This window comes from Stegastes partitus, unplaced genomic scaffold, assembly GCF_000690725.1.
Source record: "Stegastes partitus isolate 25-593 unplaced genomic scaffold, Stegastes_partitus-1.0.2 Scaffold18, whole genome shotgun sequence".
NCBI classification, from domain to species: Eukaryota; Metazoa; Chordata; class Actinopteri; family Pomacentridae; genus Stegastes; species Stegastes partitus.
This window is the reverse complement of record NW_007577749.1, coordinates 1,343,920-1,363,522: the sequence shown is the minus strand read 5'-3', so window position 1 is coordinate 1,363,522 and position 19,603 is coordinate 1,343,920. Positions and strand designations below refer to the sequence as shown.

Sequence of the window (19,603 nt, the reverse complement as noted above, 5' to 3'; positions counted from 1 at the left end):
CTGTTTGCGGTGTTGGAAAGCAGATTTATTCAAGTGCTGCACTCAGGTGCAATTACAATGTATTGGAACATTTTTAGGTAGTTCATTGTTCTGCAGTTTTCTACTTCTACTCCAGCAAGAGAGTGAAATGTTGAACATTTTGTTCCAATAAACTTCATCTCACAGCTGTAATAACTAGTTTAGTTCAAGCTGTTACATGAAAATAAACACATGATAAGCTTACAAAATATAATTCATTCTTAAATATAAATCCAGTGGCTCACACACATTTGGGCTTGTGTCCCCTTACAAAAAACAAAAAACAACAGCAACAACAACAAACCCAAACAAACAAACAAACAAACAAAAAACAGTACCTGGTTGGGTCTCTTTGTAATATCTCAAATGTGATGTTAGTACCAGAAAGACAAATAGCCTCTAGCTTCTCAGGGGAATTCCAAAAGTGTTCCTGGCCTATAGAGGCAAACTTATCCAGTAGCTTACAGAAAAACAATTACAAATAAATCCAAGAAGAGAACAGATATGCTTCACAAAAAGATGCTTTGTCTTCTTATCTCTGCCATTAATCATCTCATATCCCCTCAGGTTTATCTTGTGAGCCTTTGGACTCCTGGACATCATTTTGGAGAAGCTCCACATAAATCTGCTGTAACAGTAAAATGCTGCTTAAGTGTGGCTGCATCAGTGCTAATATTCTGGTTACAATAGCAACAAGCACTACACATTTATATGTTGCTGATAATACTGTACTTCTACTCAGATAAGAATATACATCAAAGTATTTTGCTTGTAATGTAGTAATTGTACATCAATATGCTGGAACTGAATACTTGTTTCATCAGTGGAATAAAATGAGCTTGCAATGATGAAGTGAAACTGAAGGATTTCTTTGAAAAGCAAAGCCTGCTATCACAAAGAAAGCAGATCTAAAGAGACTTGTTGAGGAATAAGCTATGAGGAATAGTTCCTCCTCCGCAAAGCAGCACATTAAACTCAATCATGTGGGAAAGAGAATGAATCAAAAGCAGGCCGCTTCAATGAAAAGCAGAAAGTGAATAATCTGCAGAGGACAGTTTTTCAGCACAAATAATTTAGCGCAAACCACCTCAGTAATCCTGAACAAAGTCCTGATGACATGCGCTATTACAAACATCAAGCTTCTTCGCCCACGCTAATGAACTCTGAGGAGGTGTGTGTGTGCCATCGGAGATACCATTCAGGACTGATGGAGCTTTCAGACCAAGAAGACGCCTACTATTTACACCTAAATCAGGTATTCTACACAGAAGATGAGCACTACCTGGCAGGTAAACGATAAATGCGCTGACTGCTGCCTAATCCTAAGATGCTGACATCTGAAATCCTTCCAAATACCGTGCTAAAGACATGTTGTTGGATACACAAGCATTAAAAGACACTCCTACACACTGAACGAAGATGTGATGAGAAATAATCAAAACATACGGATCACAAACATCAGGGAATCACAGTGAGCAGAGGATGACACAGAGGCAGTTAATAAGACACTACTGGATGAGCATAATGACCGAATAAATAGGATTATAATCACAGCACAACGTTCCCATATAACCACAGATGGTTCCCACAAGTGAGAAGCTTTAATAGGAAAAGTCTGTGATTTCACATTATTGCAATCAGCAGAGAGTGGTTGTGTGTATTTTCAAAGCTGTTGTTAAGCTTCCCAAATCCTACCAAGCTGCATATGAGGGTGCTGAGGATCTGAGATGATCTATAATACCATCTTATTGGGAGTACCTGAAGAGTATAGATTTCAGTTTTCATTAAACCCCTAAAATCATCCAGAATGAGGAAGCCATGCGTGAATATAACTGTAAAGACCCAATCTGTTCATGCAGTCTCATGGGTTTACATGGTAAGCTCCAATTGTTGGGAGAGAAGAGGGAAAAAAAGTATGAAATATTAATGTGCTGGCTGCCTGGGAGGAAAAAAATCTGGGAGTGAAAGATGTTATTTAGGCGTGAACAGTTCCAATGCTGCCTGCAGCCTGTGGTCATATTTCCAAACAAGCAGTGCAATACAATACAGCAAGTAGGAAATTGCTTCCAATGATCCTAAATGTATTTTCGAATGAAACTGAGGCCGGGTGTTTTAAACAAGATGGCCACTAAGTGATACTAGAAGGAGGAGAGACTGAAGTGATCACAGTGGCACAGCCTGAGGGAGCATTAAAGTCTTCAAGTGGTAGTGCTGTAACCTTTCCTTGTGACTCCTTAAAAGTTGGGGCAGAAAATTGGCCACAAGTGTATTTTTAAAATGCGAAAAACAGCACAAACCAAGAGGACTCTAATGTTTATCCTGTGTATTGACTCAACAGCTTAGACAGGCTATAAATGACAAACTGACCTGCATCGTGCCTTTTCTTGTGTACAAAATGCCTCCCGACTAAGACCTAACTAATAGTATACTAACAAGCATTCACCAAAGAGAATTTGTGTGAGGCTGCCTTTGTCGACCGGCACTATCACCTTCATTAGACACACTGGGATGTGTGAAACAAACCTTCAGTGCTTAATCAATAAGAGCAAGGCTGACCTTTAACACTGCCTTTATGTTCTGTCAGACAGGCCTGTTAATGATGTCACAGCTGAATTGATAAAAGCACATTTAGGTGGTGGAAGTGGTCAGTGTTGTTTGTGTATTTTTTATTTTTTTTCTTGGATCAAACATCTTAGTTAGACTCTGTTGTGACAATTGTCATCATTTTAAACGGGGAGACACTGGCATGGGTTGAATATCATAATTCTATCGAGGCCAACTGAATGACAGGGAGAGTTTGATCAATGACCAGCAATCAGTTGTAACTTCTACATGAAAGCATCGGCCCTCGCATGTAACAAGGCTTTAAACATTTATGCACAAACCACCGCAGCATCTTTATTGTAAAACCTATGAGGCGTTCAGGCGACTTTGATCGTTTCTCTGATATCCAACAGTATCAGTCTTGCTTTGGTGTTATATCAAAGGGCGCTCGTGATTTTGGAAACGCAGTTCATGTGAGTCATCATGAGGATTTCTTCTCAGCCTGTTAGTTGTATAATGTCTTCTTTGGCTCTGGGGGAGCTTTGGGGAGTTGACAATGTTGCAGGCTTGTTTCAGTTTGAGCTTGGAGATTTTGATCATGAATCTTTCTTTCACAGTCAGTTTCAAGGAGTACCCTGTGCATTTACTAGGCCAAGGCAGTCTAGTAAAACTAGCAAATGAGTTGCATCATGAGGAATGTTGACTCCCACATTTTTGGGGGGCATCTAGGGACATAAAAGTCAGGATGCGGCTCCCTACTGCTGCACAAATTCATTTTACAGTCTGTCTCATGTGTGTCATTCAATTGAAGTGCAACACTGATTCACTGCAGTAGCAGGGTGGCCATTATAATCCATCTTTTTTTTATATAATGCTTTAATGCAAAATGATCTGGCATTTGTCATTTCGAGAAGAGATTACAAGTTTGTCTGAGTGTGTTTATGCTCATCACTGTGATAATGTCATGTCAACATGGCACCGGAGCCACTTCACACTGACACTGTAGTCTAAACGCACCACAATTTAGTTCCACTTCATCTTGTCATTATAAGCTTCCCCCTGGCTTTCTGTCTGGAGGCTGTTTTTAAAAGCGTGTTTGTTAGGTGATGACTCCCTCTCCTCTCTCCCGGAGCTGCGCCTCGCCCCTTCAGCACCGTGATGCTGAGATTACTCCTGGAGGGCGGTGCGCAGGGAGAGCTACGTGTTGCTGCGCAGCAACAGATAGAAAAAAGAGAGAGAAAGAGAGAGAGAGGAATTCCCTCGCACAAACAAAAGCAGCTGCCAGGGCGTGTATCAGTTTCTATGGCTCCCAGAATTTACTGTGATAAATGTGGCGGATACCTGTAACTGAAGGAGGTGTAAAAACCCCGGTGGATGTCAGGATGTAAGAGCGATCAGCTACATCAAACCTTCGGGTGTATCTGAGGAAAGAACGTCAATTAATCTCTGTTTGGAGGCAACATTATATTTGACATCGCGTCGACACCCTTTGGAAGAATCTTCCTCCTCTTCTGCTCAGAAAAAAACAACCTGACAGAGACGCGGCTGTCTGGAAATAAGGGGACAAAGGTCTCTGCTTTTATTACAGGTCCACAGGTTGCCAGCGAACAGCAATGTGCCATCAATGGAGTTGAAATGCAGATTCTCCTTGTAGGTGGATTCGGTTAACTAGACGCGCGTTAAAGTAAGTTCTTCCATGTGCCTTTGTTTCAGCGCAGCATCATTGCTCCTTTTTTTATGTAGTTAAAACAAATGTGATCGTAATTCCAAGGATAAAACCTGTCAGTTTGAAATAACTTCCTCTTTTCTTGTGCCCCTCTCTTCTCTCTGGTTGTGCGTCTCTCTTTGTGTCTCTTTCAATCTTTTTGTGTCAATGTGATTTGGTTTGTCGCCCTTTCCCTCTTTCTTCCAATCTTTTTTTTTTATGTGCGCTGTGCATCTCTGTGTGTGTCTCTCTTCAGACATGACAGGTCAGGTCTTGGGGGAACCGGGCAGCGTGGCTCACATGGACGACATCCGCATCAACGTGGGCGGCTTCAAGAAGCGTCTCCAGTCGGACACACTCTCCCGGTTCCCCGAGACGAGGCTTGCGCGTCTACTTCAGTGCCAGTCCAAAGAGTCCATCCTGGAGCTGTGCGATGACTACGATGACACCGAGAAAGAGTTTTACTTCGACAGGAATCCTGCGCTCTTCCCCTACGTGTTGAATTTCTACAACACTGGGAGACTGCACGTCATGGCCGAGCTGTGCATCTTCTCCTTCAGCCAGGAGATCGAGTACTGGGGCATCAACGAGTTCTTCATCGACTCCTGCTGCAGCAGCGCCTACCACTGTAGGAAAATGGACCAGGACCGGGAAGACTGGGACGACCGGAGCGATGAGGGAAGCACCACATCATCTTTTGACGAGCTGTTGGAGTTTTACAACGACGCCACCAAGTTTGACAAGCAGCTGCTGGGGAGCGCACGGAGACGCGTGTGGCTCATGCTGGACAACCCCGGCTACTCCGTGGCCAGCCGCATCATCAGCATCCTTTCCATCCTGGTGGTGCTCGGCTCCATCGCCACCATGTGCATGAACAGCATGAGCGAGTTCAGCCTATTAGACAGTGAGGGCCAACCCACGGAGGACCCACGTTTCGAGACCGTGGAGCACTTTGGCATCGGCTGGTTCACTCTGGAGCTGGTTGCCAGATTTGTGGTGGCCCCAGATCTGCTGCACTTCTTCGATCACCCGTTGAATGTAATAGACCTGGTGTCCATACTTCCGTTTTACCTGACACTCCTCATAAACTTGGTGGTGGAGAGCAGTCCAGCGCTGGCCAACCTAGGACGCGTTGCGCAAGTGCTGAGGCTGATGAGGATTTTCCGCATCCTGAAGTTGGCCCGTCACTCCACGGGGCTGCGCTCCCTCGGGGCCACCCTCAGGAACAGCTACAAAGAAGTGGGCCTGCTGCTTCTTTACTTGGCCGTCGGGGTGTCATTTTTCTCCGTCATGGCCTACACGGTGGAGAAAGAGGACAGCGAGGACCTGTCCACCATCCCAGCGTGCTGGTGGTGGGCCACCGTCAGCATGACCACGGTGGGGTACGGAGACGTGGTGCCGGTGTCTATAGCGGGCAAGCTGACCGCCTCGGCTTGCATCCTGGCCGGGATCTTAGTTGTTGTGCTTCCGATTACGCTCATATTCAATAAATTCTCCCTCTTCTACAAGAGACAAAAGCAGCTCGAAATCGCAATGAGGAGCTGCGATTTCGACGAGGGGATAAAAGAGGTGCCCTCGGTTAACCTGAGAAACTATTATGCACACAAAGTGAAATCCCTCATGGCGAGCTTGTCAAACATGAGCCGCAGTTCACCCAGTGAACAGAGTCTGAATGAGTCGATACACTGAACCGGTGTGATCCAGGACACAGTGTGACTGCGTGAGGAGCTGACCAGGGTGCTGAAGCCTGTGCCGCACCAGTCTGCTTCCTTCCACTGATGTCTGACCATTTGCCTCTCTGTAGCTCAGTGCAATAATGTGTTAATCTATGTGTCCCTCACAATGAGAAAGCAAGCAAATGTACAGGACAGCCTGAATATGAAATCTCACTGTGCACTCTTGTGGCCCCCCACATCCAAGCAGGCCACCACTCTGACCGGATCAGATGAAAAAGACAGAGAATGCTGTAGTTGTTTACAGTCGTAGACAGTGTCACACTATAGTCCTCCTTCCAGCTGTACTTGTGATCAAATATGTCTGAAGTAACTCCAGCTGTACCTTTCTTTGGAAGAATCTTGATGTGTAATTGTGGTGTTGCAACAATACTTCAGATGTGTGGTTAAAGCAAAATGTATTAAACAAAAAAACAAAACAAAAAAAAAAACCACAACACACTTGCTTGTTTTTTAATGTGCAGAGCTCGATTTTGACTCACTGATTGAGATAACACATGTAAGCCTGAAGGGGCAAACAGGGATTTATAGTAGTGACTGACACAACATCTTAAACCGCTTGACAGGCGTAACAACAACTATTCAGAATTGACATGCTGAATACATTTATTCTAGTGGTATTTATTTTTTTATTTTTTGGCTGCATCCCAGTTTCCAAAAAGACAATTGTTTAAATTTAATCAATACACTTTAATAATAAGCAATCTGTAAACCCACCACTATAACAGGAGTTAGGCTACATCACAGAAGAACTGAGGAGAAAATGCTTAATATGCAGTTGCTAAGGCACCACTGCCTATAGAGAATACAGAGAAAGTCTATTTTGTGTTTCTCAGTGTTACAGTTCATTTTAATCTTTTATTGTACACGCAGTTTGTCTCCATTCCTCGGTCTGTAAATGAAGAAGATGAATGACAGAGGTGTGGATGAAACACGTTTTTGTTGTTCCTCTGGGAGTGAAGATTGTTGTTCCTCTCCTTACTTTGGTCAAACTTGCTGTAAGTGGCTCTCTCTCTGGACAGAGTAGCAGCTGCAGAAACTCAACAGAGAGTCTCACTCAGTGGCATTGATCTCAGTTTAAAGGATAAAGAGCTATTTGATACAAGTGGGCTCCAGCTCTAAAAAGTCAATTTTAAAGACATCTCATATTTCGGTATGGTTAGCTGCATTGATTTCAGCTTCATATTTAAAGAGCTTTTTATTTTGAAACCGGTTCTTAAAATGAGAAATGGCTATGATTATTTCGAGATGAATCTTCTTGTCAACATGGTTTGGAGTGGAAAATCTCTCACTCATTGCTCAATCTTTTGATTTTCTAATAATAAAAAGAATTCATCCATCTAATAATTATTACATTTATGCACATTTTACTGACTTCAACAGTCAAACTTGCTTCCGACTGAGCTCGAAGGATAGTTAGATTTATTGTCTTCAGATTAATAAGTGTAGACAAGCTGAAGTATTGAACATATTCATGCTTACAGCTAACTAGTTTCAGCATACAAACCTACAGATTGCAGCCTGCCACCTGCATCACAGGAAATTCCAAAGGACTCATAGAGAGAAAAATTAAATAAAATAATACAATGTCTCATTTTACAAAAATAAATGTACTGTATAATGTTTTTTTTTTTTTTTAAACACATATGATAGAGCTGTTATAAATACCAAATAGCTCTCAGATGTACAGATGTAAGTATTAGAACCCAGAGTTGTGATTCATTCAGTTCTGAATGACAGGAGAGTGGCACAGAGGTAATTTCAATGCACTTCAGCAACAAGGTTGCGCTTATTTGTAAAATCCTACTGAGAAATGTATGTATTTCTACCATCTTTTCCCAAGTATTTCTGGGGAGCTCATTTGGAATAATATTTACCCTCAGAGTCCAATTATATCAGTCTTCTTTTGTTTACTCCTAAACTTTTAAAGACTTCCTGTCCTCCGGGAGCAAATCCAACACACCACCGCTGTGCCAAACTCGTATGGAAAAATCAGTAAATGAGTTCACAGAGACAGCGGGTGACATTTTCACATATCAACAAAGGCTTACTGGGGAAAAAAAAAAAAAAGGAACAGTAGCTAATCTTTTCTATCTTAGGGAGGAAAAAAGTAATTATAGAACTTGAGAGAAGATTGAAATGTACTTTAGGATTGCAGGCATTGGAGAAACAGTAATAAGATTAGTAGATTTGGCCAATGTCATCCAAGTCCAAAAGTCTTTTGTGTGTGTGTGTGTGTGTGTGTAGGTCAGTGTGACTCTTGAGAACGAAGATGGAGATGTCTGGCCCCTGAGCTGCCTCCCCTTGGCTCGCCTGTATCATTACCCTGTGACTGTGGTGATAGATGCAAGGAAGGCCCAGGGCCTGCCTGGCACACAGCTGAGTACAGACGGCAGCTCAGGTCATTAGAGGACAGCTATGGGAGAAAAAATAAAAAAATCTGCTTTCCTCCTTACCAGTAACCAGATTAAATATCTAGTCCAACCATCCTCAAGACTGAAATCTATGACTCATCATGCAAAATGCAAAAGTTTTTCTTTTTTTCTTTTCGAATTTCTCCCACATGTAATCACCATAGCCTTTAGAGGTGCACTTGATAATCAGGCTTGCTTCATTATTTTTATTTGAATGATCAATTATGAAATCAAAAGACTCCCCTTTGATCAAATATTTTCTAATGTAAAAAGAACTTCCTTCAAAGTTAGCTGTGTCTGGCTTTATTTGGTTCATTTCACATCGGCTGTGAACAAAGACAAGAGAGGAAACGCATTAAAAGATGCTCAAAATGTGGGGAGAACACTTAGCTTATTAATGCAGCACTGACAGGAAATACAAACTCAACTGTGTTTGTGTGAGTGTGCGTGTGAATGTACTATACACAAACATATTAGATAGCGTGTCTAATGGGGAACTTATTGAAGCTGGCAGCACAAGCGTCATCTCCAGTCTGCTCTGTATTGGTGATATAAAACTCTGTTACTAAGCAGGCGTTCCGTGTTGTTGCACATTACCATCTGCTACTATCCCTTTCGCTTTAAACAGTGTGGGAAGATTGGATCTTTTCAGTGTGCTTGTTTCTTTCTCTCCCTGCACGTTCTACGTCTTCCCACCATGTCTGATCTGTGAACATTTCTAAAAATAATCTCTCATTACATGGATCGTGGCATGGTTAATTATCACATGCAGATCTCATGCAAACAAAGAGTGCAGGTAACGCTTACCAAAGGAGGGCTGATCAGATTGCTTTATGCCTGAAGAAAAGGTTTATTTAGAAAAGCTCAAATCAAATATGATCAGGACAGACTTGTTAGTATTTACCATCCTGACATTTTCATTGTGAGTTCCTACTTCAGTTTTTTTTTTTTTTTTTAAATATACTTTTTTGGCCTTTGCCTTTATTTAGTGCAGTAGAGGGAGACAGGAAAGGGGGGAGAAGAATGGGGACAGACCTGCAGCAAAGGGTCGTGAGCGGGATTCGAACTCACGACCGCTGCATCGGGGAACTACAGCCCCTGTTCATGGGCCGCCCACTCTACCAGGTGAGCTATAGGGGGGCCCCTACTTCAGTTTTAACCTATATCTTAAACTTACTTGTTGATTTGTCAAAAAACAAACAAAAAACAAAACAAAACAAAAAAACAGCAAGAAATAAGAGCCAGCAGACTCTGAGTGAATACTAATGCTAGCAAGTCTCATGAATACAATACTAACAAGGTAATTTTTAGCAGGTATAACCATAGACTGTATAAAAGATGGACGTAGCAACTGGCCCTGAAAAATGAAGCCAACCCTGAAGTGTCAAAAACCTGCAATATCACTACGTCTGCTAGTTGCTGGCTCCAAAAAGCCCTGGCTCCCATAGAAATGAATTGGAAAAGAACTGATCACAGATCACGAAATACTACATTCCTACAGCTCAGGATTTTTTTCTTATTAGTTTTCATAGTCAAATCCAGAGATCAGGTGGCCAATCTGAAAATAAATCAATACTGAATTTTTAAAAAATCGTCAAAATTTTGCGGGGCAAGGGGCGTGGCTGGTTTGATTAACAGTTGGCAGCAAGCAGACGGTGGTAAATGTGGGTGCGCAGAAAGGGCCTGCCTCTCAATCTATCTGACCAATCGCTGCTCCTATGGCTCCGCCCCCCTCCGACGATTTTTGCCTCACTGGCTCCAAAAATCCAAGATGTCAACCAGGAAGTAGCAAAACCCTGGCTTCATTTTCTCAGTGTAGAAACCAACGTGTGACGTCACGGTAGCTATGTCCATCTTTTGTACAGTCTATGGGTATAACATCTACCATACTTAACATAATAGTTTAGTGTCTTAGCCTGTTCTAACAAGCACCAAGGTTCATTGTTTAGTCTGTAAAATGTCAGAAAATGATCAAAAAATATGCCTCTTATAATCTGCCTGAAGCCCAAGTAAACCCATTTTTGTGTGCACAACATTCAAAAACCAAAATATAATGAGTTTACTTTTAAACCGGCAACTCTACTACAACAAAGATTTATTTTAGCTTCAGAATGCTTGCTGGTTTCTGGGTGCCTGGGGAAACAATGAAAAATGCCCAACAACTTATTTTCCCTCAGGAGGATAATCCAGCCGTGATCCACGATTAGTACTAAACATAAAGTACCGCTGAAGCTGAGGGGAATATCATTAGTTCTGAAGGTATTAAGACATAGACCAAACAGTGGACTTTCCTCCAGGACCAACAAAAGGTAACGGATCACCAGGATGTGGATGCTCCAGATGTTATGGAGCTCCAAAACCACATTTTTGAATCTCATGGTTCCAATATCTGAAAAGTTGAGGATCACCAAACTTATTTGCATTCATCATCTGGGAACTATGAATATAGAAATCTATTCTGCAGATGTTGAAATATTTCACTAATTAAGTGAAAATGCTCACCTGCTGGGGGTAAATCTGTGGATCACTAAATTTATTAGGTTTCATCCTCTACAAATTGAAGATATGTCAAAAACTTCTTGCCTACATTGCCATTCCATTAGCCACACAACATTTGCAGCTAAAATAAGGACTCATTTTGTTTAGCTGTGATGTAGGCATTGAATATTTACTCAAGCCTTACTTTTTCACTAGATATCAAATCCTTAAATATTATATCAAACCACAAATAAACGTCTGCAACCCTTAACAAAGCCTCCAGCAGATAACGCTGGTGTTGGTTCACCGGCAGAAAACCTCCCCAAGCACTCGATCATTAAAGATATTAATTCTAGATAAATGGCACCATTAGCATGCCTCCTTTTTAATGCAGCCCTTGGTCTGCTACCATTAAGTGACTCATCCACAGAGACAGATGTTTTTGGATCTAAATCATAATAGTGTTCTCACTGAATTTTAATGAATACCACAAAATGGCCCGATCCAACACTTAGCAAGTGTTTTTCTACCTCTTACCAATGACTTCTATGAAAATCAATCCACAGATGTATATTGAAACTCAGTGTCTGTTCCTGTTTAAACATTCTGAAAGGCCAACAGATGCATTTTTGTTTTCAATGGCCAAGAAACATATTAATGTACTTTGGCAGTTTTGTTTGGATGGCACAGAGGCAGTAGTATGAGCAAAACACTTTCATTATGTCAGCCTGTATATTGCAGAGCTTTCTAACTACAAGCCTGATGCCTGAGTGATTTCACTAAACTTTACATCTGAGTTTATTAACCTTTACTTTACCTATTACTTTTGATACGATACAATGAGTGTGTGAGCTGGACCAGAAAAAAACAAAAACATTTCCTGCAGTGTTTGCTGTAGTTTCAGAAGTGAAGATTATTTTTGTTTTTCACCTCTGCCTGGATATTCTAAACTACTTAGATGATTTATATGACCATCCAGCTACATCATCACTTTCCTGGCAGTCAGGTCAAGGATTCTTCTCCTGAATCTCTCTCACTCACTTTATGTCCACAGAGTATATAAGGAAATTAGTAGTGGAAGCAAAACCTACAGTGCACTGAAAATCATTTAGAGTGGGGTTGTGTATAGTTTCTCCAAAGCCCTTTAAGAACTGCAGTAACAGGCTGCATACACGTGTTATATCATTCACAAATTCATCATGTTGTCTGAACCACACACATACATGCACTATTGTCTTTCCATGATGTCAAAGGACACGCTTAATCTAAATTTAACCTGATTCTAACTTTAAAACACCTTAAAATGCAATGATGTACATTACGGGCTCTTGCTCTCTGTAAAGTCTCCATAGCATGACAGAGTAAACAGATTTAGGTTGCCACAAAATGAGTAATACCCACCCACACACACAAACACTAAAAGACAATGCCTCTTTACCTCTCCGAGATGTTTCTACTCATAATTCCCACATGCCACCACACTGCGTACCTATGTGAATGGTGTTAGCTACCACATAAAGGCTGAATGTGAAGCAACATCTCTGTATGCAGCAGCCCTGAAGTTGCTACATATTCTTACGTCCATGCAGAAGCCCACTGTCAGCCAACAAAAATCCTCTTGAAGTCCAGAATTGGTTTGTGAAAGAACATGCATGCCATTACACACCACCACACAGGCACGGCTCAAAGTAAATTGAACTATTTCTCAGACACTGAATCTCCCAAAGGTGACAGAGAGTCAGACAGACACAGATTGGACCCATTGTTACATTTGAACGGGTGTTGGGGGGTCGAGTCAAGAGGACAGACACAATCAAACTTTTCCCAACTTTAAAGTGAGTGGAGAACTGGACAAGACACAGATCACTTATCTGTCTGTCTCTGTGTGTTATGTGTTTGTGTGGCCATATATCTGCGTGAAAATGCACTTTGTGTGTGTGTGAGAGGGAGAGAGTGCATTCTTTATTCCTTCCGGAATCAGTTTCCTCTAGGATGTGCCAAGGACACGAGTGTGGACAGTTTGACTTGTAAAGCTTGAACAGGAGGGTGTCTGAGAGCCTCAGCACCAGTCCACCTGAGCCCAACAGGATGGCGTCAGTAATACCCTGAAAACCCTGACATCTCAAGGTGTGTGTTTTTAGAATAAAAAGAACAATCATGTCGAAGGTACTTTGGCAATAAGACAGGAAATATCAGCAAAGGTGGTGCACAGGCTCATGACACTGTGATGGACCTGCAAGGTGGACAAAGACAATAATACTATTCTTCACTTAAGGTTAAGACAAACAATGGTGAAAAGATTTACATCACTCAGGTCCACAGGTACCAAGAAATATATTGACACTATTTGAATGAAAACTAAGTAGAAAAATAGACAAGAATACAGATCCTGGATCAAAAAGAAATTTCAGTTCTGGCGGAACGTGTCATTAGTGCAGTTGTCAAGAGACAAAATTAACAACATGTGAGGAGCTCCAGACGAAGAAGTAGCAGGCCTGTGATAACATACTGTGAGACTTGATGTGAATATAATAGCATAATGAGTCTATTTCTGTTCCTTAGAACTGCAGCCCCTCTCCCTTTTTTCTTTCCCGCTCTTCCCTTTTTGCTCCATCAATCTTACTGGATGATCAACTCGCTAAATACTCAGAGCTACATTCATCCCCCTATAGTGCTGGGAAATGGTGATAATTGCCAAATTTGTTATAATTGCAGTGATGTAACGTGTCTGGTGTGGTTAATTGCCTTTGAAATCCACCTGGTGTTGGAATTATACTGTGCAAAGTGCTGCAGCCGCTCCAGAGGGAGCCGCACTGTCTAAATGAAACTGATTATGGAAACAAACTGAGCTTCGGCCTGGCTCTCTGCATTCTGTGGAGTGGCCCTGTATTTTTCATTTTAGCTAATCTCAGGTTAGCTTCTGGTGGAGGCGGAATGTGTGCTGGGGTAAAGGTGGAGGTGCCTGCTGTTTCTTCTCACAGATAAATTATTTGTTGCTGGTGATTGACACTCTGGATGTTTCTCTGCTGGTGTAAAAAAAATGACATCATTTTAATTAACAGCACTAACCAGTTGTAGTTTGTTGCACTTGATTTACCAAATGACTCTATTCTGTCCTTTATATCCTGTGGCAGTGAGTGTGATCTGAGATAGTATGAACATCAATAGACGGCTGTAATCAATTAGTGTTCCAAAATTGAATGCCAGTAGCTTCAAAATGATTATATTGTGGTAGGACTGGATTGATGTAAAACTGCAAAGTTGTAACTGGGGAATGCTGAGTAATATACATGATTTTCAACAGTAATTAAATTGTACAGTTTGTCCCCTTGAGAATAATGCAACAAGATATAAACACAACTTTTATACGGCAAATGTGTCAGCAAACAGTCGTCTATTTACACAAGCAGCAGACATAGTTAGCATTAGAGTTCATCTGGAGACGTGTTTGTCCACCTCCTTTATTCACTATCATCTGAGGGGACTGCTGGCAGAACTGTCTGCTCAGTCTTCGGGTGTGTTCACCAAGAGTCTCTAACTGTGTCTGTTTGTTGCTCAGTGCTGTGCAGTCAGTGTACAGGAGGCTTATCAGAGGCTTTTTCTTTAGCAGTTCCCTGTTGCAGCTAGAAACAACAGTGGAGAAGAGTGAACCAAATCAGTGAGTAAGTTACAGGCCATAGAACCCAAACAATGACCTGAAGGACACTGGAGCAGCAGAAGGGAACCATAGAGTTACAGAAAGCTTTGTGGGTTCATCAAAATCAGTGACACTTATTCTATTAAAACACTTAGAACCTATTAATTACAGAAGTTAAAATGCATTCATATATTCCAATGTTAGATGCCACTGCCTCTATGTATCACTCTATATGTGTCATTTGTGTTAAGCATGTAAGATCAACTTTTTCCAATGCTTGTAATGTAGAGTGTTAGCAGAGATTTATTGTGATTCCCACATCTGCATTTGCTTCTCAGCATCTCTGCACATCCTGTGCAGGTGCAATCGACACGGAAGAAAGCATCTTTAATGTAAGAGGCAGAGAGATAAGCAGGACTTAAGAGATCTGGAGGATAGATGGGAAGAGCAAACGCAGAGGATATATAGAGAGCGTGAAAGTGATTAAGTTGATTAGAGGTGAAAAACCATTCTCAATTCAAGTAATAGAATTCATTCACTGAGAACATTTGTTGAAGTGGATGTCAGTGATTCAGCAACCCAAGATGAAAGAGGGACCAGCTGGGAGGTGCTGCCTCATGTTCATCATTATACCACTGCAGGCAACAGGGGTGTAAATCTGAGAAAACAACTTAAGAATACAGATGGATGGCTTCCCATTATGGGTCATTATAGCTTCCTGTAAGCCAAAAATCAAATAATGTGAGTGTGGAATAGAGCTGTGTGTTTTTATTGTACTTATTATAGTATTTTAAGTGGACCGTAAATGCTTTATGTGCTTGTTCATAAACATTATGTTGACTTAATGTCACGATAAACCTCCACAATAAAATCATAATAAACAGGTGTGTCACTGTGAAGGTACAGATGATTCCAAGAGGCAGCATTATTTAACTCTAACATGACGGTGAGGACATAGTCACGTCCAAAATCCCAACTTCTAAGCTCTGTCACATCAAATAGACTCACTGGTGAGGAAGAGAAAAGAGCAATGGAGGGAAAGAGGCAGAGAGATTTGCTCACCCTAGACACAGTTAATCTATTAGTCTGGGCTGCATGTCAGCTTCAATTGAGCAAACACACCTAAGCAAGACTCCAATGTGTCCCACAGAGACCAGCGGTGCTCGACTGGTGCGTTCACGTGAACACATCTGAATATGCGTGTTCTGGATTTGGATGAGTTGTCTTCCACAGCAACCTATCTGTATTCCACTCACATTTACGTGTGCAGTGATGCATTGAATACGCACCTACACCCCAGGCTGCGCTGAGGCTTACCGAGAGCGCAGTGGAGTGAAGACACAACAACTGGACCTTTGCGATCCTTTAAGCAGTCCAGCTTTTGGGGGGACTCCCATGATGCTCTCACCTATGCTCTTGGGACCACAGGTGGAAGCAAAGCTGCCTCTATGAAGCAGATGGTGGCGATTGCTTTCTGCTGAAATGTCACACCAATAATCCTTACGTAAAAGATTGGCTTCTCCTGTATCTCTGAGAGCCACTGGGGCCTGATGCATCATTTGGAGGAGCTCATTACTCTTTCATGGACACTTCTCAGCACACATGCCTTTTTTCCCAATGCAGGAGAGAACTCTCACACATTCATTCAATAGGTCACCATTAATTTGGCTTCTCACAGTTGCAGAGATAGTGATGGATGGTTGATATTTTCTCAGAAAGAACACTCTGTTGTGGACGCCAGGAAAAGGCTTTACACCATCAGTCAGCAAGGAATCAGATTTTCTTTTATCCAGAGGCATGAATCTTTTTGCTTGTGTCTGGTGGTGCCACTGGGCTCTAAACATAACAAAGAGAATGGCATCTGAGTGGGCGTGGAGTTAATGACATTCTGTCACTGCTGATATGATGTAGACTCCGCCAAGGATTCATGTCTCCCTTCAGACCTGACAGGAGTAGGCAAAGACAGGGAGAATCCAAGGTAAATTCCCTTGTCTTTGAAATGTTGTTCTTTTCAAACACTCTCTCTTCTGCCTAAATCTCACACACATAAATACACATAATAATTTGTGCTGTTCCTCTCATCCATTTTCTTTTTCACCTTTTTCACTCAAATGAACTAGCTGACACCAATGTTATAGGGATACATGTAAAGTGATCCCTAAGCTTTTATTTTAGGTTTTACCACAAGAGATACAAGAAAATAACCACATTACTGTTGCTTTACTGTCCATAACACCACAATGTATTTGCACAGTCAGGATTTACCACTGTTTCATCTTCTGCGAGTGTGTATTAAATTCAAGAAGCTTTCAAAGAACATTTCCAAAATCTTGTTGAAACTAGTCACATCATATCGAACAGCAACGGACTGCAGTGCTATTGAGACACACTATTAACATGAAACTAATTATCTACTTCATGTGCATCATTATTTTCTGTTATGTTCTCCTTGTGGCAGTGAAGAATCAAAACAGAGTTGGTTCCCTGTGGAGAATTGCAGTGGTCTTTTCACATTGATTTCTTGCAGAACAGGAACGTATTTGATAAGTTTGCAATTACAGTGACAGTGGTGTTTTTTTGTTTTGTTTTTTAGGAAAACAGACACTGCAACGATCATGCAGTGTGATTAAATTTTTGTAGTTGGATTAGCTATTTCCCTAGCAGGCAGCCGTTTTAGTAATAAACTTGGTAAGTATATTTTTGGGTTTATTCTGCCCTAAAGTGTCTGGCAAATTAGGCTGTGAACAGCTATCAAGCTTTATGTTTTTGGTGAATACATTAAGTACTTTGTTTCCATCCATTGGCTATAACGGCCTTATCCTGTAGAAGTTTGCAGGGGCTGGATTCCATCTCAGCCGACATTAGGCAAGAGGCAGCGAACACCCTGGACAGGTCACCAATTCATTGCAGGGCTAATACAAAGAGACAGACTATGCACCCTCACACTTACTTATAATAATAATAATTGATTGTTTATATAGCGCTTTTCTAGGCCCTCAAAGATGCTTAACACTGTCAATTCTTCATTTGCACACATTCATTCCAGTGGTGGTAGCTACAATTGTTGCCACAGCTGCCCTGGGGCAGACTGACAGAGGCGTGGCTGCCATTCTGCGTCTACAGCCCCTCCGACCACCATCTCAAACAATCCATTTATATGCATTCACACCAGGCAGGGTGGTTGAAGTGTCTTGCCTAAGGACACAATGACCATGACTCAGGTTACAGGGCGGAATCGAACCACCTTCTGATCATTGACTGACTCGCTCTACCACCTGAGCCACAGCCGCCCTCAGTTTATCTCAATTTAAAGTATATACATGTCTTTGGAAGCTGTGGCCCCTTCAACTTGAATTTCATTTTGAGGAAAAGGAAGATGTCACAGGGAGGTGGTATTGATCTGGACAAAAATCTCATGGGTTTTCAATGCACTGTGAGCAGGCACACTGTCATGATTAGGTGTCCAAATGCTATCGGACCACAGCTCAGGTCTTTTGTGCCTAATGTTTTCCCTCATGCTGTTAAAGTATAGCTTACCTTTGACATTCATTGTCACACCTGACCTGCCTTCTCCAGTTTTGAGGATGTTGAATTTTCCACTGCGTAGACTGCCCTTTAGTCTCTGGCTTTAGATCAAACTCTTCCAAAGTGATGATCCTCATCATGACCTTTGGTCATCCAAGGACTGAGGTCAGACAGAGATCCTCACAGATTTCTACTTGGTGCAGTGTCTGTTCAGCTAGTCAGAAACCTGAGCATGTGACTTGGTGTTTAAATCGGATGTTAGGATATCCTGAACTATTCCAAATGATACCCTGACCATACCAATAGTTTACCTGATGGTTATCCCATGGTCCCAATGCACATTTTGTTTAATCTCTTCAACATTTTGAGTAGATTGTGAATGGTTACCCTCCTTTCTTGTTGTCATCCAAAGTTGTTTTGCTAAATTTGAAATGGTCTTCTGAAACATCTCAAGGGTCTCTATTGCCCTTTTCTCATGTTTGAATCTGATTGAGCTCTTTGCTTCATTTTTGGATTCATCATGGTGTCACACATGCGCGTCACCCACTTTTCACAGAAACAGCTGTGACACAGATCTCGGAGTTGATCACAAGACTTTATGTGGCATGCTGTTCTATGACGATTACTGCTTACTACATGTTGCAGGCGTGTGACCGTTACATGCTTGGTACACTTTTTTAAAAAATAAACCCTAATACTTAACTTAGCCTAATGCTCAGTAAGTAGATGAAGTGCAGTGAAAGTTGCAGGGCATACACTGTATGCATAATTATTACTCATAAAAGTAGTTGCATAATGCTTTGAAGATTGGGTTGAGGTTATACGGTAACTGAGGCATGAAATTAAAGACATAACAGTGTGGGAAACAGGTATGGACCAGACACGAAATCTACAGTCATGCAAGCCTTCTTACTGAAATCATGTCTCTATTTTAATGGATTACAAACCCATTTTTGTTATGTTTATGCATGAAGACACTGTTTCCATTTGCAGACTGCAACTTTAAATTTAATGTCAGTGCTATAGCTAATTAAAGAGCACTAAAAGGTGCTGATGAGAGTTTAATGACAAAGTTTAAAATGTATTTTTTTCTTGCTTCTGACTCAGTGGTACACATTGTCCTTGATCAGGTGTAAAACAAAAAGAGACTCTTAACACTGCAGCTGCAATGAGATTTAAAAATCTGTAAGGTTAATAACATCACTTCTGAACGGTGACAGAGGTTTAGATGTCACAACAAAGAGCTGTACTGGCAAAACTAATTAAGCTATGTATAATTAAAATAACAGAGTTGCTATTAGTGAGAACATTTGTTTGCAGGAACACAGTTGTAATTAAACTGTAGAGATTCCTGCAACCTAAGAGTTCATGCAGCATTCTCAAACATTAGTGTTTCACTGTCAAATTAACCACGACCCTTTTGCTGTAGAATAATTACACAAACAAATGACCTGATCATTCTCATGTTATGGCTATGGGACTGTTAGTGTTTTTTAGAGGATATTACTTAAGGACATTAAAGATGAGGCTAATTGTGCAGGGAGTGATT

The 19,603-nt window shown here is 41.4% G+C and overlaps 1 protein-coding gene across 1 annotated transcript; it reads left to right on the top strand.

Annotated features, from left to right (window-relative positions):
• The first annotated feature begins 4,525 nt into the window (after positions 1-4,525).
• kcns2 (potassium voltage-gated channel modifier subfamily S member 2) lies at positions 4,526-6,417 on the top strand. The gene has a single exon (XM_008292142.1). The coding sequence runs from the start codon at positions 4,526-4,528 to the stop codon at positions 5,954-5,956; it is 1,431 nt and encodes a 476-aa protein (XP_008290364.1). The 3' UTR covers positions 5,957-6,417.
• Positions 6,418-19,603: the final 13,186 nt, after the last annotated feature.